Source organism: Dermacentor andersoni, chromosome 9 (genome assembly GCF_023375885.2).
Source record: "Dermacentor andersoni chromosome 9, qqDerAnde1_hic_scaffold, whole genome shotgun sequence".
NCBI lineage: Eukaryota > Metazoa > Arthropoda > Arachnida > Ixodida > Ixodidae > Dermacentor > Dermacentor andersoni.
This window is the reverse complement of record NC_092822.1, coordinates 62,231,407-62,257,128: the sequence shown is the minus strand read 5'-3', so window position 1 is coordinate 62,257,128 and position 25,722 is coordinate 62,231,407. Positions and strand designations below refer to the sequence as shown.

General features: G+C 41.7%; 1 protein-coding gene across 1 annotated transcript in view; it reads left to right on the top strand.

Moving 5' to 3' along the window:
* LOC126528111 (uncharacterized) overlaps nucleotides 1-19,932 on the top strand; it is a 62,869-nt gene extending 42,937 nt beyond the window's left edge. The window contains exons 5-6 of the mRNA XM_072284543.1: nucleotides 7,083-7,320; nucleotides 15,844-19,932. Coding sequence (XP_072140644.1) covers nucleotides 7,083-7,320; nucleotides 15,844-16,145 — 540 coding nt within the window. The 3' untranslated portion in view covers nucleotides 16,146-19,932. The remainder of the gene's footprint in view (nucleotides 1-7,082; nucleotides 7,321-15,843) is intronic.
* Nucleotides 19,933-25,722: the final 5,790 nt, after the last annotated feature.

Genomic DNA, 25,722 nt, shown 5'->3' with positions numbered 1-25,722 from the left:
GCTCCTTTCTGCAAGTGATAATATTTTAAATTGCATGCCAAATCTGACCCATATGAGTTGTCCGCAGTAGTTAGTATGCATTCAGGATAGTTGCATATGTATGGAGAAGTAGGAACTTGTGTGAGACGTGTACTGCATTAGTGCACTGGTGCCAAGGCAGCAATACGTGGATTGGCTAGTCCAAGTTTATCATGCATTTTGATTACAGGTGCTTTCATTCTTCTTCATTGCCAGGTTTAGCGCATTAGTTCTATCAAATATATATGACACATTGTTCGCATTGCTTTCCTGTGCTCACTACAACTTTGCGGGTCTCTGGCCATCAGTGTCCCTAGAGCAGTACTAATCTGTCGTGTCGGTGCGTGGTGGGCTGCATTTCTGCCGGCTGTGCCCTTACAGGATTGAGCACAAGCCCTGCATGAGGACACACCTGCGCACACACGCAGGCGAGCGCCCCTTCAAGTGCCCCCTGTACCCGGAGGCATACACTCAGAGTAACAGCCTGACATATGGCATATCCACTGCCACAGGGGAGAGCGTCCCTTTCTGTATGTTCACTGCAGCACATTCTTTTCGCAGTGAAACAGCCTCTCCGGCCACAAGTCTTGTCATGCAGGGAAGAGGCCCTAATGGTCTGGGGCTTGTAGCTTTCTTTGTAGATTGACCAATTGATATATTTTTTTATGGGAGTTGGTGATTCCAAAACTGCTTTGAGAGCTATCTGGCTCCTTCAACCTTAAATATCTCTTGTAAGGTTACCTAGAGGGACGTTGACTCTACTGTATATCACAATTTCTTAGAAAGTTCCTTCATGTGACTTCACAGCCATGCCAGCATATCAAAGGCTCACTTTTTACCTCAAATGAAGATTGACCTAAAATGTGTTCATAACTGTGAAAATAAGTTTCTTTAAGTTACACATAATGTAAGAAGCCAGCAAAGAAATAGATGCAATACAGATTGGGTAACAGTTGTATGTGCCAATTTTTTTCTGTTTCTTACAAACTTATTATCATATTGAAGCTAGAGTTCACATTTGATGTAATTTTTGTGCTTCCTTGATCAAGTGCTTATGTTGTCATAACCTCTTGTTTAATAATACAGCTAAACTGACATGTTACGCACCGTACGTCTTAGTACAGGCTAGTACATTATGGCAGTTGTAATGTTGTCAAACGGTTCACCAGCTGCAGTGCATAGTTTAGGCTCAGTCTGTTCTGTACTTTAAGACATGCATCATCAGACCTGTGGTAGAGCGTAAGCTAACCCTATAAATCTGGTTAGTATTTGCACACCAAGACTAGGACATGAGCAAGTGGGGACTAGTTGTCTTGAGAAGCCATTGGTGATGTTTAGTTATGTCACGGGTGTGAAACATTACATGACGCATATGTAGGGTCCTTTGTTTTCTGGTAAAAGCTTTTACACCCTGAACAAAATATATGAAAATCCGGTAAAGCCCGTTTCTCCCCAAAGTTTACTTTTTCGTAAAGGATAATAATAAGTGCAGGTGTTAAAAAACTAATGAATGCTGCCTGCGTTTTGCTAGCAAATGGTCAAGATATATCAATAATTCTTATATTAGTATCACATGAATATAACATGCACCACATTGTCTCTTAACATTCCAGCGAAAACCGGCATATATGGAAAAATATTTCAGCGTCGCTGGCACTGAGTGAACAAAAGCTTCTTGCTTTATTTTTTTAGTACTTCCGTTTACATGAGTACAACATTGGCACATTGCATTGGATGTCCCAGACAAAGGACGCATGTAAATGGTTGTAATGCGCTAGGAAGCAAATTAATGCACTGCTGACATTGTTCTGCATTGCAAACGGTAGCTGTGACGTTGAGAGGATGTTTACCCAACTACGTTACATTCAGAGAATGACTTCTGATTCGTCTAGTCGGTAATGTCGTATTTTCCGGCCTATAACCCGCCACCATGTATAACTTGCACGGCCACTTAAGCAGCCAGGGGAAAAAAATCCTTGCATATAGCCCATGACAATTCATGGACGCACGATCGACTCACCCACGTTGTATCTTCCGCCAGCGACTCTGTTCTACCCCCCCCCCCCCCACTCCCTCTTAGGGGGTGCCGATAATCTTCAGCGTCCCCTGCGCTTTAAAGGGCAGCCATCAAGCTCAGCTCATCGTGATCCGGGTTCTAGTTCACCCGTGCCGCGTGCACTATTTCCTAACTACTAAACGCAAAATTGCTACTCCTAACGAAAATGAAGGAGGGGAGAAGAGAGCTTCAACGCTCAGGGGTGGGGAGAGGGATAGTTTACCTAGGAGATAACGAAACTTTGAGTGGCCGAAAACCTTGCCTTGAGTTGGGGCTTCACGGCGGAGCGCCGCGCGCTGCCTTTAAGTATGGCTTCGCGGCAGCAGGAGTAACAGTGCCGTGAAGCCACACCTCAAGTCAAAGTTTGCATGTAATTCGCAGTCCAACTTTCTGTTAAATTTTTGGTGCGTGTTGTACGCGCAATAGTACGGTACAGCAATGTTGTTTCAAGAACATATATTGAGAACCAGTAACATCAGACTACAGACAAGGGCAAAAGGCTGAACAAGTAACGTCTACACACAGAAATGTTCTCAGTGCCTATATGATAGTGCTCATGAACCAGGGCTTGTGGGATAACGAAAAATGTCACACCTCCTGTGAAGCATGCTCGTGTGTACTACTTTTTGTACTTTTCTTTCTCTGTCAAAAAAAGTGCAGAGAACAAAGTAAAGAAGGGCTCACTAATCCCATCTCTGTTTGTTGCTTTTGGTAATTGGATTTCGTTTAAATGTATTAATTATACCTGACAACAAGGATGTGTAGAGATGAATTCGTAACATAATTAGTGAGCTGCTTTATTTACCATTACATATTCACGTGAGTGATTTCACTTCATTAATTATAATATTTGTGTACAAAAGGGGAGACCATTGCTTGCGTTAATCGTTACCAGATGAATCCAAAACTTTTGGCTGCAAGATAAAACCCACAGTTTCTCCCCAGTTTTTCTCTTTAAAGATAACATCTGATTTCTACCTTAGGAATTTTAAAAAAATGTTAAACCTGAAAATGATGGACCTTTCACATATGCTGCAGTCAGTGCACGCATAACAGCACCTGCAAGTGAAATGCTATGAAAATACTTGTTCAGCTTTAGTCTGTTGAGTGTGATTTACTTTTAAGAGCTGCTGAGTGGCACTTTGATGTACGTGCAAACAAAGTAGAACTTACTTGTAGTGTCAGTGTTTGCATTTGCTTTTCAATGATAGGCATCAGTGCTGTATTTAATGACCGTGGATCACTTCATTGTGGCCCATTTTTTTGTTGTGATGTAGCCAGTCAGTTTGCACAAACTGCTTCATAAGAAAGTCTTCCAGTGTCTGCTTTCCATGTGACATTTGGAGTGAAATTATAACTAGAATATTTGGAAGCACTTCTATACTTATTTATACGGTTTGCCTCTCGTCAAGACTAATTCATATGTTTGATAAAAGGGTGATTTTTCACTTATTTAAAGATCAGCAGCTTATGTATACTAGTCGTTCATGTAACAGCTGGAAAGTTTATAAAGTCTGTTCTACTTGTATACTAACTTTCATGAGAAGTTGCATGAATATTTGGCAATTGATGTCACTGAAAGATCAGGGCCCGTTCTCACAAAAATTTCTTCCTGGAGCATTCTTTCATTTGCTGGCACTCAGGCGCCCACTAATTACGATAGTTCTTTGTCTGGTAATAGCATGATTGATCATAGGATACCAATCCCAGAATAGAACTTATATGGTGGGGTGCGGGACTAAAATCTCGATTTTCTTCAGAAATACACATGTTCTAATTTTGCATGTTTTGGATTTCTGAGCATGCATATAAAGAAGCTCATCGCAAAGTTTGGTTATTATCTGCACTATAAAAGAAAGAAAATTAACCTTTTTACCCTGCATTTGCATACATTTTGGCATGTGTTGAGATCATTGAATCATTTTTTTTTTCTAAGTTCACATTTTTTAGCCAATTTGCACTTTTAGTAAAACTATGATTTCACAACCCCAAAGGCGAAAACTGTTTGTAATTTGTTTCTAGGCTGAAAATTTGTGAGCAGCAAGACTATGGACATCCGGCTATCTAAATTGCCCCTATAGAACAAGTATAGATTTCTTATCTTTGATTTCTTTGTTATCGTTGTAGCAAAAAAAAATTTAGTTTTGAAGTACGTGATATGGTTTCTACAAAAGAAGGCATGAAATTTCAAGCAGCTAGTTCTATACGGCAATATGGGGTGCGCAGAACATACTTATTCAAAACATTTTTATCAATCTTTCTCATTTTTAAAATGGCAGTTTTCCTAAGGTTACATATATACTCATTTGCCCAATGGAACATGCATAACTTCTTTTGTATTTGTCCTAGAGCAATCAACTTTACTATGTCTTGTACTAACAAGAAGACAAAGCGTCGTACCGAGTTTCATTAAAAGTGGCGCATGTCGGTTGAGAAGTTGACCTCGCAGCTTCGCATTTTGTTAGTTTTGTTATTATGTACAGTCAAACAGGACTTTATAACGTGGTGCTTGGGACTACCAAAGTTTTCGTTATACAGGTCACTCCTTTCTAAAGATTGCATATGATACAGCTCGCTAAAAGTAGTCTATACACATTCAGCTAAAGAAACTCTTTATTTAGAATGAATTTAAACAACACTTGGTGAATTTACTCATTAAGTTTTTCTGGCACACTTAGTTCAGTGAACTGTACAATTGCTGCTGACACCACCACAAAAAGGTTCGTGGGAAGGTCAGCTGCGAAACCTTGTTTATTCTCCGGCTTTTTACCGCTGCTGCTTTTGTCAACTTTCACCTTCATCCCGTCTTTCATGGCCGTGACGATGTCGGGGTCAAACAGATCACCATGGCTGTTAAAATATTTTGGTTGAGAGCGGAGGGAGGGGCTCTACCCATAGAATAAAGAACCAACTGCTCTACCATAGCTACTGCTAGGGCTTTAACTCCGTTCAGTGTAGTGGGGGCTCCTTAAAGGCCGGTGACCAGTACAGCGTGCGCTCACGCACACATGCATATATATATATATATATATATATATATAACCTCGGTAAACCTTACCCGCTTAAACAGTAGTTTCGTTTTTGAAGTAAAGTGGAATCCCCGACTCAGCGCCATTGAACACAATATGTTTTGTATCCGCGTAAACGGTACCAGCTTATTGCATACTAACACGTAGTGTTTCCACTTTTCGTCGGGCAAACGCGGCGGTGCTTCATCTCCATCGGGCGGCCCGGCAGAACAACAAGCCTCAGAGATCTAAACAACGGCCTCCAAGCGCCCTGTGTGTTTGCGCGTGAAGCCACATCAACATCAACATCATTTCGGCGCCGTTCCAGAGAGCGGAACCGGCGTCCGTTCTTTATTCTATGGGCGTCCTGTAATCTGTGGTGTAAGCGAGGACTCGCTTCATGCCGAAGCTCGGATAAAAAAAAAAGACGTCGAGTGTTCCGCATAGAAGAAAAATTGGACATCGTTCGTGTTGCCGAAGTGTCGCCTAGGGACAGTGATAAGGATGACACGGAAAGCGACAGCACGGGCGATTCAGGCCCGACAGTGGCAGAAGCTGCGCGTTACGTCAGCCTCACGAATGCAATCGTCGCGACGAGAACAGCAGCCCGCAATGAAAAGGTGCCCCGCGATTTCTGCAACGCTACCGCGCCCGCGCACGGAGAATATGCAACACTAACGAGTAATCTGCAATGCGAGTGTTTGTCGAGAAAAGGGGGCTGGTTGAATAGCTGGCTCGCAGCTTCAGTAAGTTTGAGGCCGCTGTCGTCGCTGCTAGACCGCCGCGGCTTCAAAGAAAAATAGCACTCTTGTCGCGCGAAGTAAATAAATACTGCATGTTTTTTGTCTTCCGTTTTTGACAGGTAATTAAGTGGGCGATCTCATGCTATTTCGGTTAAGCAGTACTACCGTTTAGTGCGTACCTTTTCCGAGCTCCGGCCAACTACGGTTTAACGAGGTTTCACTGTGTGTGTGTGTGTGTGCGTGTGTGTGTGTGTGCGCGTGCGTGCGTGCGTGCGCGTGTGTGTGTGTGTGCGCGCGCTTACATATATAAACATACACAGGGAAATGTTGAATCACGATATCTCCAGGATTTTACTGTTGTTTCGGCCTTCACTACGACGGAGGCCGGTCCTTGCCCGAAACGTCAGTAACATCCTGGTATTTTTCCTATGTGCTTCTATTCTTGTGTTGGAATTGCTTGCTGTACCAGGTGTTTGCATGTGCTTCTCATGAATAGAACCTAATTTTTATTTAATGACGTCTGGTGACATTGATGTGGCTTGTATTACCTTTGTGATCAGATATGCTGAGACAGCTTGCATTAATTGTTAGAAGGCTGTGAAATGCAACTTTTCTTTACAGCATAACATGTGCAGGGTAATTATGAACAGAATATTTAAAAGCACTTCTTACTTTACCACTTGCCTTTCGTTAAGAACAATTTACATGCTTATAGAAGGGTAATTCTTTTTTTCTTTTGAAATGGGCAGCATACTTCTTGCTGCTTCTGAAAACGCAGGAAAGTTTCTTAAGTCTGTTCTGCTTGTACACCTTCTTTAATTAGAAGTTGAATATGTGGCAATAGATATAGAATAAGGCCTGTGTTCACAAAACTGCTTTGCTCAGAGCATTTATTCATTCATTTACTGATGTTTGGGTGCTTGCTAATGTGAGTGATCAGTGTGTTAACTACACAACTCTTTGCATGGTACTCATAGCACTTAAGAGAAGCTTTAGGAATACGAGTGAATATCCAGGTAGCATACAATGATTATGTCAGTATTGACAATCTTGCAAGCGCATATTCATGAGGAATGTGTGGGTGTGTTTTTCAGAAGTGTTGTAATGACACCCATCTTCAGTATTCACAAAAGGTGTTGAAAAAGACTTGCATCTGCTGTGGGGAAAAGTTGTCTGTGTTTTGTCTAGCACTTAAAGTTTCTGTTGGTGTTACATTCTGGCATGTGTAAAACGCGGCCAACTGGACGTTTCACGCAGGTACAGCCAATGCTTTTGCAGCTTCCAGACCATGTCCGAGCACTGTGGCTCGTTCAAAGAATCCAAGTGTATGCCCACCAAGCCTCCACAGCTGTATACACAGCTTTGGCAAAGGCGACAAGCAGGACCACAACCATGACCATAGCTGAAGCCACAGCTAGAGTTGCAATAGCTACCAGGGCACAACCTGCCTCAAAACTTGCTGCCACAGACATTCTCTCCGCAGCCTGCCAAACAGGTGTGATACATTATATCAGTGCATGTGCTGGCAGCTTAAATTTGGAACCGAGCCTTGAAGAATAATTCTTCGGTGGGTATCTGCCTAACCTGTCTTGTAAACCACCTTTTTTTCCTGTTGAGTAGAATGAAGGTTAAGATTACTCAAGTTCTATACTGTAGAGGTGTTTCTCCTAAGACACCTCAGAGATTTGATTTGTCATTATACAGATTTATTTGGCTATGGCTTGAGTATATGTGTACTTTGCACGTTTTGTCTGTGTTCAATGGGTAAACCCAGGCTTACAGTGCGAACATAATCTAGTTGCACCCTCTATACCACCTTGCTTTCAGTCCTCGTGCAATAACACGTAGCACACTTACATAGTGTCCTTCATAGTCTTATAGCTGGCCATTTGACCTAATAAGCTTTTATGAACTATACTTTTTTTTGCCTGGTTGAGAAAACCTATAGAAAGTTGTTTATGAGAGGAATTTTTACACCTACTTGGAACTTTCTTACGGGTGACACACGAGCAAGAAATAGCACTTGTAGTGCGGATGCTTTGCTCGTTTAATCGCTAGTGGTTTGGCAGATACTTAACAGGACAAGTGGGGATCGGTGGCTAAAATTGTGCTGACTAGACCAAATGCTAATTTGGCCAAGTAACAGGTGCAAGAAACACTGAAACATACCTGTTGTTTCCACTTGCAATTGTCGCACCATGAAGTGCATCTTCTTTGATTAGCTTACGTTGCATTACCTGAAATAGCGGTTTGTTCAAATTATTATCCTGAACAAGAAGTCGGGGTGATTTGTCAGTGTCCTTTGACATTACAATTATTGTTACACTATTGTGCTGGCATGTTAGCAGTGCATGGTTTTGCATTTGTTGTCTTGAATTTTATGGCGTTAAGAAAAAGTGATTTAGTGAATCCAAGGGGTCACAGCTACTGCACAAAGATGGGATGTTTCTGGATCCATCAAAAGACGGTGTTATCTGGCTTCAAGTATGATACTTTCTTGCATTGTGTATTATTTCCCAATTGCTAACTTACTTCCTTGAACTGCATTTGTTTTCACTTTGCACATTAGTGATATTCATTAACTGTCATTACCGTGGTACTGAACTATGTACCTAGTGTCACTCTCTATTGCAACTTTTTATATGTATGGGAGGTCAATGTTTATGTTGGATTTGTAAACATGTTTCATATACTTTTCTTGTGTTAATGTACCCATGAATGTGTGGCTCTTATGCTGTGTGCTTCATTCCAGCCTGCATTGGTTCCTTGAATTGCATTTTTTTTTTTTCACTTTGCACATTAGGGATATTCATTGTCATTACCATAGTACTGAACAATGTACTTAGTATCACTCCCAATTCTAATCTTTTTAATGTTTAGGAGGTCTGTAATGTTTATGTTGGTTTTGTAAAAATGTTTCATGTACTTGTGTTAATGTGTCTTGAATGTATGGTGCTTATGCTATGTTAACCATAATATGCTTCGTTCCGGTCTGTGTTGTATAACATTGGAGTGGCCCAAGAGATGGGCCTTCCTGATTGTTTTTTTTTTTTATACCATACGATGATTGTACTGTCTTTTAGTGCATTTTAATGAGTGTATAGCTGTACGTTACTAGTAGGTGTATACTGCTAGTCAAACTACAAAAATCCATGTGCAGTAAAGGCATCACATACTGTATGTACCATTGAGGTAGTGGGCAATGAAGGACCTAGGTGGAAGATATCTGCTTTCTATTGTGAGTGCCATAGGACGACAAGTAGTTGTCTGTTCAGAATAAAAGTCATAATATCACACTGCATCATCTGTGGTCATATTCAAGGAAGTCATGTTGGCATTTTACTAAGCCCCACTATCATCTGCATAATTTCTTAATGTTGTTTAGGTGCTTAAAAATATTTTAAATGCTGTTTCATGTCATACTCTATTTAAATTTAGAAACATATTATACTATCTTTGATTGCATTAAGTTCTGGATTTCTTTTTAAAGCAACTTTTCTGATTATCATAATATAAACACAAGGAAAAAAAAAAGGCTTGCACTCAGGCAAGCACAATGTCAATCATTTCAGAAGAAATGTGCCAGAACTGCTAACAACTGGCAAAAGCACTATAACCCGATGAATCTGGTTTATCAGAGAAATTGAAAACTCTATACGGCACGGCTTCCTCAGAATTGGCACCTTATATGCGGGATAATTTCTTTGAAGCAAGTGTTAAAAATTTAATCTTTACTGAATATAAAATATGAATAAGGGAGCCAGAATCCACTTGTCAGTATTGACTCCTTTTCAGTGGCCTGTCCAGGCAGTGACATTTGACTTGCATTTCTATCTTCAAAAATGTTACGGAACTCAAATGGATGCTCCAGTCCAGGAAACACAAAATATTTCATAGCGATTTGACTTTTAACTGCACAATTGCAGTATTGTGTAAGGCCCGTACACCTAATTTGGAGTGCAACATTTTGGAAATAATTGTTTTACTAAGCGTCACAGAAGAGCATGTCCATAAGCTTAAGCGGCGGCTGCGGGTGTGTAGCTGAGCTTGGTTCTGTGGGGGCAATCAGGCAACATTTATCACAAAAGCCAACCAAGTTCTTGTGGGAGCTTTGCGGACAGAACGGTGGAAGCTCACATGTGGGCAGGAATAAAGATCCCAACTTTTTTGCAAAGCACAGCCTAGACTGACAGAGTTGTGGAATCAGGGTTATGTGTGCGGTATCTGTACTTCACAGCGACCCATGGTGCAACTCGGACTTAATGATGGATGAAAATGAAATGGTTGAAATACACCTGCGGCCGCGGGCATCGCAACATTTCAAGTAAAGTTTACCTTAATGCAGCACAACAAACACTCAGCGAATATCGTAAACAAACTTTCTGTGGCTTAAATGTCATAAAAAACTTAGTGAATCTTTCTGTAGCAATTAGTATTTTTCTTTGTGCCTGATTATTTGGAAATATTTGTGGGACTGTAAGTGTTCAGGCAACTGGTCGATGATTGTAAATGTGTTAATAGTCAGCCTCCTGGGTTTGCATAATTTTTCATAGCAGTGATCACAGTTTTAGGCATCAGTGAGTGGCAATAGACCTGCCTCATGCAAGGCCTGCACTAAATAAAACTGAGAAATATGAGCATGAGCATTACACAAGTAAATAAAGTATGTATACAATTTATGGATTCAGTTATCGCGAGGACCATTCTGCGACAATTGACTGAAGATCTTGGTGACTTATTCATCAGAAGTGAAACCTAAATTAAGGGTATACCAAAGGGGACTGTTCAGTCTGGTCTTAACTTGTCGTCCATGTAATGTTGCACACAGTTCTACCAAATCGGCTGATCCCTATATATATAGAGCCCCTGCAACATTTCTGGATCTGACAATAATTTTGAAATTCTCAGACATTCATGACTGGGAGAAGTGCTATTTTTTCGTTTGCTTTGTCCACTCCACTTTAAGTAATGTTGAATATTTTGACCTTGGAAAACATAAAATGCATACTGGTGTGTCAAGTCGGGCCTAAATTTCAGATGGCCAACAGTGTGTCATTCGATTCTTTGAATTTCAACTATATGACTGCATGTTATTCGCCGACTGGCTGAAGTAGTAAGAGCTATGTTTTGATATGTCATTTGTGCCTCCTCAAGACAGAAACTATCATAGCCTAGTCAATCCAGTAGTTGCCTACCTTGTCCAAACCATGGGATTAATTTGTCGCTATATTCACATATTTATGCTTGACATATCTAACATGTTTAAGAGAGCCTATGACATATGTTACTGCACCCGTCTTTCTCAGTAAGCGGTACACTTGCTAATCAGAACATCATTCTCCAGTTTCTTAAGGGTCTGTTTATCGAGATTCTGTTGTATACAGCCTCCATGCTTCTTTCAGAAAAGCAGTTCTTAACATTTGTGGCTGCATATTTTTACGCCCGAATGTGAAACCACATGAGAGGTCTTGCATGCAGACAACCAATTTCAAGAGTAGGACTATGATTGGAAGGCATTTCATATACACTCAAGCTGGTTATCTTAGTGCGGTCTGTTCTCTTCTGAAGAAAATGTTAGTCAGCAAAATGGAGTCAATGAGAAGGCTTTTGGGTTTATTTTCTGGCATGCTTACTAAAGTTGTCAATGCAAGTTTAGAGGTAGTTGGGCTGAAAAAATGCTCTCACATCGATTGGTGAATCTGTTTTACATCGTCATAAGCATAATAAACCACTATGGAAAATACATGCAGGATAACAAGAATTAGACGTAGCAGCGATAGCGATAAACTATTTTTAAGACACCGTGCAATGCATAGTCAATAATAGTGGTTTAAGCCACAGCTAGGGTATTCTGACCAACTTAGAACTGTTGCATGCGCACTAGACTTTAATAGAATATGGTCAAGTAGAACAAATAACACATGTGGTGCATTTAAGTTAGGCCCAAGCCAATGAAACATACTGTAGCAACGTTGCGATCTGCGTGAATTGGAGAGCTTTGCCAGGGATTTTGTTCTGTGTAAACGTATATTTCATCACTCCCTATGCTACAGGTGCGTCCTCATGACTAGCTTTCCCACGTTGTGACAGTAACACCTGTACATGTTTGGACATGCTGTGCATCACATTGTGCTGTGCTTTGGCCATGGAAAGTAATTCATGTGTGGTCTTGTGATGCATACAGAGCATCTTTTAACTAGCATAGTGTGAAAGTTAATACCAGCTAATACAAGAAGCTTTCGCATAGGCTGCAAGTGGTGCTGTACTCTCCTGCATTTCAACATTACAAGTTATCTTTCTGAATGCAAGTTTTTGACATACGAAATAAATCAGAAGACCTAACAGAAATAAAATTGAATAACAGTGACATAAGTGTTTCTGTGCTGGCTGCAAGCTCAGTCAAAGCAGTTATTCGTCTTTGAGTATCAGTGTGTCTCCTAAGGAGTGGGATATCGATATTGCCTTCAGTGGCTGTAAAAAAGTCTTCACCAGTGCTAACCAATGAAACTTTTGTTCGGCTGAATCAGCATTGCCAGGAGTAGTAGACAGTGTTTGGGGAATACGCGATGGTGATCAAGACTGTGGGTGGATAGAAATTTGTGTTTGAAACAACAATAGGCTTGCATTACGAAAACATAGTCCAGTCTTGTGAAGTCCATTTGGCATGAATCCATGAATTATTGTTTGCAATAGGTATACGAGATCCTCATATATTAAATGTAGCATCATGCCGCCAGCCTAAATATGTTTGCCACTAAAATGGGAAAAAGTTTATCTGTGTTGCTAGTGTTTGTGCTTGCTTTGACAGTTACCTCTGCACTGTTACAGATGTGTCCATGGCTCCTACATAACATACAAGAAGTTGTGTTGCTTGGACTTTGCGAGGAAACAAGCTCCCCAATGTCTTCTCCGAAAGCATCCATTTGTTTTCTTATTTACTCAACGTAGCAGTTTGACATACGATTTATTTATGTTGTAACGTATATATGAATGCTTATGTATTGCCACCAACGCTGTTCACTTCTCTGCGCCAAGTGTAATGGCCAATTCGTTTGCTAACCCATCATTCTACTGAACTCGTAAAAAACAATAATGTCTTGTTGCACCGACTGATATGTAATTATCAGGGTAAAGAAAAAAAGACTGCAAATGCACTAGCAGGGAACGTAATATATGCATAGTGGGGAATTGTACCTGTTTTCAGAGCTCTGTTGAATAGCTTGCGTGTGCGGTTTTGTCAATCACAGGCCGAATGGTGGACAAGTTACCTTGAGTTTTTTTGTAGTTTCATTTTGCTTTTGCTGATAAATGGAAAAGGATCATGGAAATTAATTATGGAAAATGCTTGCATTGCACTAGTAGAAAGAGAGAATCTCTTTAATGCACAGAAATGTGGCTGTATTCTCCTCAACATGATAGCCAATTAGCCTTTAGAAATGTTCTTTTCATACTTCTTCTTAGTTTCAAAATTTTTTTTATCATACTTTCCTTCATTCATATTCATCTTTCATTTCATATGCTTCATGTGTTCAAATGTCAGTTCATGTTTTTTTGTGTTAGACTGTATAAATTATATGCAAAAAAACATGTAATACTTAGCTTAATAGATGAGTGCATAATGTAGTGTTGAACAATGGTGTTTCTTGCGCAATGGCATGGGAAGGTCAAAGGGTGCCCGTAATGCAATTTTACATATACAATGTAAGTTGATTATTTGAACATAATATCAAAATGGCATGCCAAATCCAGCCTACATGTATTGCCAGCAGGAGTTAGTACATACTATTCAGGATAGTTACATATGTATTGACCATTGTCACGGTGATACGTACCTTGGGTGTTGCCATGTTTGATCACGTGGTGACATGTTCATTGCTTGCCTCAGCTGCCTCTGTTGTTTCTGTGTTTACAACGAATCTACATGACGCCAATATGGCTCTGCAAACCTCTGTTTTGGAAGATATCAAAAAAGTTGATAGGGTGGATGACACGCGAAACTTTGGCTACAGCTTCAAAGAACATGTAAGCGCTTTTGGTGCTCGTTACACTCCGTCCAAACGGCACGAGCAGCGTATACGGTGCATGTATTAAAAACAGGGCTCAAAATGTATTCCAAGCTATCCTAACTTTCCGCTTATGAATTCAATCTGTGTCGGTGTATTTAGCTCTTCATTCTTTATTTTGTAAATACAGTCTAAGCTCATTACTACGGACACACGTATAACAGACTTTCAGATATGACAGACCATATGTCAGCCTTAGCTTGTTCTACCTATTTTATTGCAACGAAGTTGGCTTGTAATGGACCGAATGGACTATAGGTTACAGCAGACAATATTAGCGGCAATTTTTTTTCACAATTGGGCATGTAAAACATACTTTCAGCCATCGACATGGACTGACAACTGACTTGTGAGGGTCAGCCTACGATCGCGGCTCAATATCACTCCCACGAGGGAAGAAGGCAGGGTGGGAATGCGCCATCTTCGTTTGCGTGCGAGGCACGAGGGGGGGGGGGGGGGCGGTATCTTGAAAGCGAACTGCAATGTGGACAAAGTGCTCACCCGTGCGACCGCCGAAGCAATCTGCGATGTGGACCAAGTGCGCCCAATGCCGGTAGCTCTGTATGTGCTATGCTTTTGATGTTAAGTTCACGTTGAAGCAAGAGAAAGCACAAAGGTCAATTCGCTCGCTGCTGCTGCCGCACTTGCCTTGCCTATTTTGACATCGCAATCAATGCTTCGCCTTTCAGGCGAAACTGCGACTTTTTTGTTTGTGTTTTACTTTGGAAGTTCATCACTCAGGCTTTGCAATAAAGTTTTTAGACATTGCGACGAAAGTTTCAGAAGTGAGTTATTTCGTATATTACTGACTTTGAATAAAACGGACAATTGTCGCATTATCAGGGTCCGTTGTAACAAGAGTTGACTGTACTTTTAAGCAGCGGCTTGTTGCGCTTGTGACTCAGTAATGTTCCTCGGGCAGTCACTATCGGATTGTTGATTTTCTGCCTGATCACTTGTGGGTGTGCTCAGCTGCAATAGATTTGTTCTTCCTGGGCACAAGGCTTGTAATGTAGATGTTCTGTATGTTGTAATAGCTTGTAACAAATACGTGTTATCACTCGTCACTCGCCTACTGTGTGGATGGTTATGAAACATTCAGCTTCGAACATTGGTGTGCTGTTGGTGTAGTTGTCGTCACCCATGCTTTGGCACATTGATTCAAGTGTGTGCCCATTCACTTAATCTTGATACATGGGCAATAGGGTGAGCGTAAGTTTGCATGCAAGTTGGGGTGATTGTAGATAATGTGCGAGAAACTTACTATATGCCAAGCGGTGTTACTCCCTTTGTCACCGTATAACGAGCGGTACTCATTTGTGCAGACTCTCCAGGGCTGAAGTTCTTTTCTTGGAGGTTAGTGCTACAATGCTGGCAGATGAGCGAATTTTTTTTATCCTCTAGGGAAGCCGTGTATCACAAAGAGCTGGCAACATGGGCAGTCCTTAGGTAGCTGTGGCCCATGAACTTGGACACACAGATTCATTCCATTTCTTAATATGCTAGTTACAGTTCTTACAGCCAGCTATATCATTAATTCCACCAATTCATATTTTTCATTACGAACAGAGCATAGTACATTAGCAAAAACCCAGTTGCATTTCTGGCAGCTGGTCGCACAGAAGCAGAGTGGAAGATGTAATTATTTCGTATTCATGCACTTTCGCTGAGGCAATGTACGACGCGCTGCCAAAAGTGCAATCTCATTTCTCTTCTTCGTAAAAAGGGTCAACAGAGAAGTAGGAACTTGTGTGAGACATGTACTGCGTCAGTTCACTGGTGCCATGGCAGCAATACCTGGGTTGGCTAGTCCAAGATTATCATGCATTTTTATTACAAGTAGGGTCATTCTTCTTCATTGCCAGGTTTCGCACATTAGTTCTGTCAGACACAAGGCGCATCGTTCGCATTGTTTTCCTGTGCCCACTGCAACTCTACGGGTCTCTTGCCATCAGGGTCCCTGGAGCAGTACCAATCTCTCGTGTCAGTGCATGGCGGGCTGCATTCCTGCCGGCTGTGCCCTTACAAGACCAAGCGCAAGTCCCGCATCAGGACACACCTGTGCACACACACAGGCGAGCGCCCCTTCAAGTGCCCCCTGTGCCCGGAGGCATACACTCAGAGTAACAACCTGACACGGCACATGCACTGCCACAGGGGAGAGCGTCCCTTTTCGTGTGTGCACTGCAGCGCATCCTTTTCGCAGCAAAGCAGCCTCTCCGGCCACATGTCCTGTCATGCAGGGAAGAAGCCCTAACGGTCTGGGGCTTGCAGCTTTCTTTGTAGATTAACTAATTGATCGATTCTTTAATGGCAGTAGGTGACTACAAAACTACATTGAGAGGTATCTGGTTTCCTAAAAAAAGTGCCTTCATGTGACTTCACATCTCTGCTGCAGCATATCAAAGGTTCACTTTTTGCCTTGAATGAGGATTGGCCTAAAATGTGTTAGTAACTGTGAGAATAAATTTATCTAAATTACATATGATGTAAGAAGTTAGCAAAGAAATAGATCTAATTTAGACTGGGATACAGATGTAAGTGCCAAATGTGTTGTTTCTTACAAACTTATCACCACATTGGAGATAATGTTCACATTTGTTATAATTTTTGTGCTTCCTAGATCAAGTTCTTCTGTTTTAATAACAACCTCTTGTTTAATAGTACAGCTAGACTGACATATTACACATTGTTTTTGTACAGGCTAATCCATTATGGCAGTTGTAATGTTGTCAAGCTGTTCACAAGCTGCAGTGCAAAGTTTAATCACCGTTTGTTCTCGACCTTAAAACGTCCAGCTTGTGGTCGAGCATAAGCTAATCCTCTTGACACCTGTGCTCGTTTGTCTTTCTCAGGTGACTGCTTTTCACCATCTAACAAATGTTATTGCGTAGTGCGGGAAGTCCGCTGTCTGTTGCCACCGAAACTTGTGTCACCTAATTGTGTGCGCGAAGTGAATTGCGTAATACTCTCGGAAGACACGCAGGAACCAGCAGCTAATCTGGAACATTCAATGACTCATGTTAATAGCCAACACGCTTGACCCCGCTGATCAGGTTTCACCGATCATCGAGTGTGTTTGCCACTATCATTGTGCTTTGAGTGTAGCCTGTGTTTTTGGGCACAGGTTCGCCCAATGAAGGGTTAGTTTTGCCATTCACAGTTTTGCTACTGTGTTCTTGACCGGCACTACCACATGACACTATAACACTGGTTAGCTTTGCACACCAAGGCAATGACATGAGTAAGTGGGCACCAGAACTCTTGAGAAGCCATTGTTGTTGTTTAGTTATGTCACGGGTGTGGAACATTACATGACACATATGTAGGGTCCATTGTTTTCTGGTAAAAGCAAATCATTCCCTATTTTTACACCCTGAACAAGATTATTAAAATTTAGTTGAACCTGATTTCTCCTCAAAATTTACTTTCTCGTAAAAATAATAAGTGCACTTGTTGAAAAGCTAATGAATGCTGCCCGTCTTTTGTGAGGAAGTAGTCAAGCATACACCTCATTGTCTCTTAACATTCAAGCGACAACTGGAATACATAGAAAAATAATATTTCAGCACAGCTGGCATTGAGTGAATAACAAAAGCTTCTTGCTTTTTTTCTTTTTTAGTAGCTTCGTTTACAAAAGTACAACATTGGCATATTGCATTGGATGTCCCGGACATAGCATACATGTAAATGGTGGTAATGCGCCAGGAAGCAAATTAACGCAGTGCTGACATTGCTCTGCATTGCAAATGGTAGCTGTGATGTTGAGAGGATGTTTATCCAACTAACTACATTGCATTCAAGGAACGGTTGCTGATTCGTCTAGTTGATACTGCCGTATTCTTCTGCGTATAACCCACCACATCCCCACTTAAACAGATCACTAAAAAGCAAAAGAAGAAAACCGCGAGTATAGCTCGCAGCAATGACTGCATATAGTAACACTCACACCTTTGCAAAAACAGTCTTCATTCACGGACGCACTGCTCGCCCATGTTGTTTCTTTGGCCAGCTGCTCTGTTCCTCACCCCTCTCCCCCTTCAGCGATGCTGATAATCTTCAGCTTCTCCAGCACAGTAAGGGCAGCCATGATTGTGCACTATTTCCTAACTACTAAACTTAATATTGCCACTCGTAAAGAGGATGAAGGAGGGGAGAAGAGAGCTTCAATAGCCAGGGAGGGGGGGGGGGGAGTTTACCTAGGAGATAACGAAATTTTGAATGGCCGAAAACCTTGCCTTGAGTTGTGACTTTATGGTGGCATGTTTAAATATGGCTTCGCGGCAGTAGGCACGGTGCTGCTGAGAAGCCACACCTCAAGTCAAAATTTGCATGTAATTTGCAGCCCAACTTTACTGTTAAATTTTTGGTGCAGGTTATACACGCATTGTATGGTGCAACAATTTTGTTTCAAGAGTATAGAGGACCAGTAAAATCAGACTACAGACAAAAGGCTGAACAAGTAACCCCTACACACAGAAATGTTCTCAATGCCTAGCTATGATAATGCTCATGAACAAGGGCTTGTGGGGTAACGAAAAACATTACACATCCTGTGAAGCATGCTCGTGTGTGCTACTTTTTGTACTTTTCTTTCTCTGTCAAAGAAGTGCAGAGAACAAAGTAAAGAAGGGCTCACTGATCCCATCTCTGTTTGTTGCTTTTGGTAATTGGATTTCGTTGAAATGTATTAATAATATCTGACAACAAAGATGTGTAGAGATAAATTCGTAACACGATTAGCGAGCCACTCTATTTGCCATTACATTACTGTGTGAGTGATCTCGCTTGTTTAAATAGAATGTTTGTGTTCAAAAGGAAAGACTGTTGCTTGTATTAATTGTTTATAAAAGGTACCAGAAAAATCCAGAACATTTAACTGCCAGATAACTGAACTCCCAAAGTCTGGTCCTACATCTGGTGCCCAACGTGGGGCCAGATGTGGGGTCTCAAACATGCTCTTTGGACAAAGAAATGACAACACAATAGTGCAAGCAATCTTAAGGGCATTTATTGCACCTTTCATACAGTAATGCCTGCTAGCCAAATTACTGTCCATATAACATGTCGGTGGGCGTGTAACAAATCGAGGAAGTCCGAGTCACTGCAACCAGATAGCCAGTGAATATGCTTGGCCCCCTTGCTGGACACCAACGCCTAATCCTTTGCACGTACGGTCACGCAAACAGTGGAGCATTCATACAATCATGTTTGTCCTTTCCGGTGTCCTGCTCCCAAGCATTTCACAGGATGGTCCCTCAAACGGTGGGCGAGCGCGCGAAATGTCTACACAGCTCCTCAACTCCAAGCCAAAGAGGCAGGCTGCTTAAATTTAGACAACAGTGACATTGATTAGCATTGATGTCCAGGGGTCAAGCTCAGTGGCAGTGCTTTATTCTTGTTTGAGGGCCGCTTTTCTCTTAATTAAGGTGTGAGCTTTGGCTTTAATAGATGTCATGTTTGGTGACTGTTAAAAGAGTCTTTACCTGTACTGAATGACAACACTTTAGATTCATTGAGTGAGCATTGGCAGGAGCATTGAGGCATTTGTTGTTTGAAAGAGGAGACAGTTTGATCAAGACTGAGTGTATACAGAAGTTAGCGTTCAATACAATGATGCTCTCTTATATATATCAGATCGTAATTTGTTGTGAAGTGTAGCATCGTGCTCTCAACCTATATAATTTTTTCCATACAAGGAAAAAAAGGTTGCCTGGGTGCACTGCAAGTGTGCTGGCTGTGACCATTATATTTGTGTTGTTACAGATGTGCCCATGTCTCCTAAAAGGCGTCCAAGATGTTGTGTTGCTCAAGCTTTGCCAGGAAATCAGCTCACCAGCTTCTTCTCAGAAAGCATCCACTTGTTTATTCTATTACTTGACACAGCAGTTTGGTTTGGAATTGATTTACCATTGTGACTGATGCAACTTTTTACTGATGGCCACTTAGGCTTCTCTGCTCTGGAACAAGTGTAATTGCAATCATTATGCAAAATAGAAGTGAGGCGTGCAGACGGGACACAAGAGTAGAGAAATGGACAACACGAACGCCGACAACACGGCGTTCGTGTTGTCCACTTCTCTACTCTTGTGTCCCTTCTGCACGCCTCACTTCTATTTTGCATAATGAGTCCTTACCAACTAGCTCAGCTTTCTGTCATTCTAAGCTTCATTTGTAATTGCAAGTTCACTCGCTGCGCTGCCATTTTAGTGAAATCATTAAAAAAAGGTTTTATTTCAGTGATTGATTTCTAATCATTAAAATAAAGTGAAGAGACACTTCAATGTGCTATCAGAAACTAACATAAAGCTTGGAATTTTTCCTGTCTTAGAGATTTGTTCAATAGTTGTTGAATGTGTGGTACTCTCCGGCACAGAAACACTAAATGGTGGTTAAGCTACCTTCAGTAATTGGTAGTTACATTCTGCTTTTATTGGAGGAATGGAAAAGTGATCATGAAAAATATTTACAATGCACTAATAGAGAGCAACAATCCCTTGTTTGATTTATAGGAATGCGACTGTGTTGCCATCCCCCTCTGCGTTGCCCTCCCCAAAGAAATGCGGTGTTTATCCTTTTTCTTTAGTTTCACATGTTTTTCATGCTCTTCTATATTAATTCCTTTCATGTGCATATATCATTCATGTTTTCAAACATCAGTTGATTCTTTTGTTGTGCTGTATTGAATAAATCCTTCTACATGAAATTAAAAAAATGTGTAATGCTTGGTTTAATAGGCAAGTGCTAATGCACAGTTAAGTATTCAAGGTAATTTTGACTGTTTAGACATAGTATCTAAATTGCATGCCAAATCCTACCTCTTTGTGTTGCGAGCAGGGGTTTGTATGTATTGAAGATAGTTATTTGAGAATCAAATGTTTTATTTCCAACAAACATTGTTGGGGGTCTTCCAGGTGAAATGCTGTGACATACAGCTTGAATGTGCCTGAAGCCCCTCACATGGCAGCAGGGAGTCAACATTTGAAACACTGATCTATTAGGATGTACAGTTACAATGGGTCACATTTACATTAATTACAAAAATCACATTTCAAAAATAACTTTGTGAAATACACTCTAATTTGATTTTGAGTTGAGCTACTTATGATAACATTTTATTTCCCAAATTTAACAGTGAAGGTAGTGTGTTTTTTAGCAACTGCATAAGATGATTTGTGCGCCTGTATGGTACTAACCACCTGTCTTCGCTGCGGGTGCGCACATCACTTTCACATTCAAGTCGTGACGCATGTTTTAAAAAGGTTTTACAATTTTCGGAGCCGAAGAAAAAAAGAATACAGTAGCCAGTATTCATAAAGGTTAGTTACTCGTATTATGTTATATTTATAAAAAAGTTGCACAGTAGAAAGGAAATAAGGTACATTCTCTACATGTCGAAGTGCTTGTTTTTGAAGTTGGAGAAGTGCTTGAAGATTACGTTTCGTGGTGGTAGCCCACAAGCGCACAATAATTCAGATGCGATTCAAACAAGGCATATTATATCTGCGACATTACTTTCCCCGGAAAAAAATGACAGCAACGGGATAATACACCTGCGGCAGATGACAATGATTTCATAACTAGTTCAATGTGATATGTCCAGTTCATATCTTCTGGAAACGTAATGCCCAATACTTGATATTTGGTCAAAGTTTCAATGGGCGCATCATCCAAGAATAATTCTTGATTTAAATAAGACTGCCTGCCTCTTGCCTTGAATAACATGGCCTTTGATTTGGAGCTATTAATTGTTAGAGCGTTATTATGAGACGAACTAGACAAATTGCGAAGGATACTGCGAGATCTCTAACATCTCTGAGATCTCTGTAACAGATCATCAAGATCATTGCCCGAGACAAACAGGCTTGTATCGTTGGTGTATGGACGCTTCACCTACTATTTCGGCAATATCATTTACATAGATATTAAACAAAATTGGGCCCAAAACGCTACCCTGGGGCACTCCTGATTTAATTTCCCTATAGCAAGAGCAGTCTTTTTCGATCGCAACACACTGCATCCATGCAGACAGATAAGATTGAAACAACTGACTTGCCACGCCACGGACACCATATCCTTCTAGTTCATTTATTAAAATTTGATGACTTAAATAATCAAATGCCTTGCTATAAGCAATAAAAATATGCAATGTTAGTTTTCCCCCATCAATGTTATTAAATTATTATCTCTTTTTGATGTAACAAACATCTACCTTGTCATTGCACTGTTGCTTCAATTGTAATTAATGAGCTGGATAGTCAGAGGTTATCACATACTTCACCTACAACTGCGGTGATCCTTCCTTTTGAATGCCAGGTGCTGTGCTGTCAGTTTCAAGTGCGTGACACATTGTTTGCATCGCTTTAAGAAGCTCCCTGGGACTTTGCAGGTTCCTTGCCATCAGGGTCCCTGGCACAGGATCGGCCTCTCCTGTCCGTGAGTGCCCAGCAATATTCCTGCCAGCCGGGCCCTTACAAGACCAAGTATAGGACGAACACGAAAAATCGCCTGTGCCCACACACGGGCGAGCGCCCCTTCAAGTGCCACCTCTGCCCAAACACATACACTCAGAAGTGCCACCTGAAGCATCACCTGCGCAGCCATACGGGCGAGCGCCCCTACCAGTGCCATCTGTGCCCGGAAGCATTTACGCAGAGTAGCCACCTTACACGCCATCTGTGCTACCACACCAGAGAGCGTCCCTTTCCCTGCGTGCACTGCAGTGCATCCTTTGCACAGAAGGGGCACCTCGTACGCCATCTGTCTCATCATTCATAAAAGAAGCCCTAAACATCAACAGCACACAGTTTCCTATACATAAGCCAGTTGATTTATATTATATTTATATATTTATTTATTTATTATTTATATATTTATATAGCGCCTTGTCCGTCGTACATGTTGTTCTTTTAGTCCGCGTCTTTGTAGCGCTCTTTTCATCAAGTATATTTTGTGGCAGTAGGTACTTTTTTTTTTCACTGCGAGGAAAGGCTTCTGGCTCCCTCACCCATGCAGTTTCTTAGAATATTGCCTAGAGGGAAATATGGTCCCACCATCCTCGAGATATTCTTAAAGGGTGCTGTGACTTCATGGCTGTGCTCGGAAATGGAAGGTTTGGCGTATTTTGAGTGGTGCTTGGCCTAAAACATGGCTGCAGTAGTGGAAGTAAGCATTCCTGGGATTGAAATCTTCATTGGAAACATAATTTCTCCTAAAGTACACCTTGTGTTTACTTTCTTAATTCATAACATAGGAACTTGGCAAAGAAAGCAGAAATGTATGATACAGATGGGGCCATATGTATTTTCCCATCTTTATGTATTTTATTTATTTAACAATACTGTAAACCCTCTTGCAAGGGTCCTTACAGAGAGGGTTATCGAGAAATATAAAAGAAAAAAACGTGGAATAATCACAAACACAGAATATGTTGGAATCAGGCGGCGCACTCGCACAGATAGCCGTCCAGAGTTTGTTTGAATTGAGACAGATCAGTATGTTCCACAACATACATCGGTAACTTGTTCCACATACCACGTTGGGGAAGAAGGAGTAAATTTATCAACATAACAATTGTGCTTATGGTGTGATTCACATTTGATATAATTATGCTTCCTAGCTTGAGCATATACAGGGTGTCCCACGTAACTTTAGCCAAACTTTAACAATATGCAAATGCCATGTAACTGGATAGAATCAAGGTAACGTTTTCCATCACTTGGAAATACTCAGATTATTTTTTGCATTCTGGCTGATTACATAATTAGTCAAATATTGTAAGATTAAAAGTGTCAAGGAGAAAATTGTAGAGCAACATGAAAAACTCCCAATACAGCTTCCTTTTGCTCAATACGTGCAACATAAAAGCGTTTTTCTGAGTGTGAAAGAAGCCCGCAAATACGAGCAAAGCGTCTCGAGTGACCAGTCGTGTGGCAATGCCCCACTCTCAGAAGTGAGGACATGGAGGAGGCGATTTGCCCACCCACTTTTCGAAGCCGGAAATGCGGCACCTGGAGACCGGACCAAGATCTCTCGAGTCTACAGAAGCTCACTAGAAGCCCTGATAATGAGGGTCTGGCCTCTCCACCAGCTGCATGCACAGCCTCGGCCACATTGGATTTCCAGGGCACTCATCACCGGTATGTATATAGCACACAAGGGTCTATTTGATTCCAGAAGGCAAAGTTCCCTGCCTTTACGCATCGGCAGTAGTCGCATTGGCAGAAGCTTTAAAATGTATTTAATGAATAAAGGGAAAATCAGACATCCACCCGTTCATAGCAATTGCTACAAAGGAAACCCATACGGGTTCCTCGAAAGAAAAGCCTCATAGTTGAAGAAAAATTTGTCCTGGTCCAGGACTCGAACCCGGGACCACCGCCTTTCCGGGGCAGCCGCTCTACCATCTGAGCTAACCAGGCGGCTAGCAGATGGCAGGGTGAAGTCGAATTTGTCGACAACACGAAGCAAAGGCAAGAGTTTGACGTAGTAGTTCTGCAGAAACCCGCAAGGTGGATTTCCCTCTCCACCTTGCGGGTTTCCGCAGAACTACTACGTCAAAATGTATTTAAGTGACGTCGCTTTCGTGCAGATGTGAAGTTGTCTGGGGAGCCATGCGGTGCATGAGACGCTGCTAGAGTAGTCAGTAAAATCTCTGCGCATCACCGCACATCACCCTGTTCACGACCGACGCTTTAGACCCACTTGATACATTGGCGCAAGCCGAAGGTTGCCGACGCATGCCAGTGGTTGGGCCTCAATGCTGCCATTGAAGTAAGGAAGTAAAGCAGGTATTCTGTAGTAAGGCTTTAGCCAGCAGCAGTGATATGCACGTTTTCGCGCCGCTGCTTATCTGAAGGTGGCTCAAGGGGTTTTATTGCATAATTCACAGGAGACATTTGATGGACCACTTGTTAGGGACCCTGGTACTTGGAGATGAGTTTGGGTGAAAGTCCACGGCTGGCGACAGGTACCCAAAGCCAGACTAGTGAGTCAGGAGCATAGGGTGCAGGAGAGGCAGGATCAAATTACCAACGGCGCTTCTGGTGCTGGTCTTCCAAAGTAAACATGTGGTCAAACTCAGTGGCAGGTCGGGGGCGGGGCAACCTCCCCCCCTTTCACCTAGCTCTTTCAACAGATTTTTCGGCACGTAAAACTTTTTAGGCTGCTGTGGCGACCATCGCAGTCCACGATGAGTAACGCACCCCTCACCTCTACCTTTTCGTTAGGCACGAAACTGGCTAACACAACCGCCGTCTTTGTGGAAGCGAGCTAATTGCTTTCTCTCCACCTTAAATTTTGCCCCTTCAGAGAGTACAAGGCCGTTTAAATAAGCGGGGCCATCAGCGCGGCAGCAAGGAGGGAGCCTTCCCTTCTCGCTCCTTTACTCAGAGACACGTGCTCCTTTACTCTGAACTGCTGTGCTAGGAGTCCATACTAATACGAGTTGCCTTTCAGTATAGATGGATCTGGAAACTGTTCAGTGTCATTCAAACTCACGTCTTTCATTGCACAGAGTGTGCTTTACATCTGATCAATAGCCTGGCAAGGGAACAAGAGTTCAGGGTCACCAGTCAGCCTCTATAGTCTGTGAAGGAGTACGTTTGCCTAAGTCAATTACTCACAGGAAATCTGGATCATGAGAAGAAAAATTGCAGTATAAAAATGGGTTGGAGTGCATACGGCAGACATTGTCAGATTATGACTGGAAGCTTACCGCTATCATGGAAAAGAAAGGCGTACTATCAATGCTTTCTATCGGTGCTAACATATGGGGCAGAAACTTGGAGGTTGATAAAGAAGCTCGAGAACAAGTTAAGGACTGCACAAAGAGC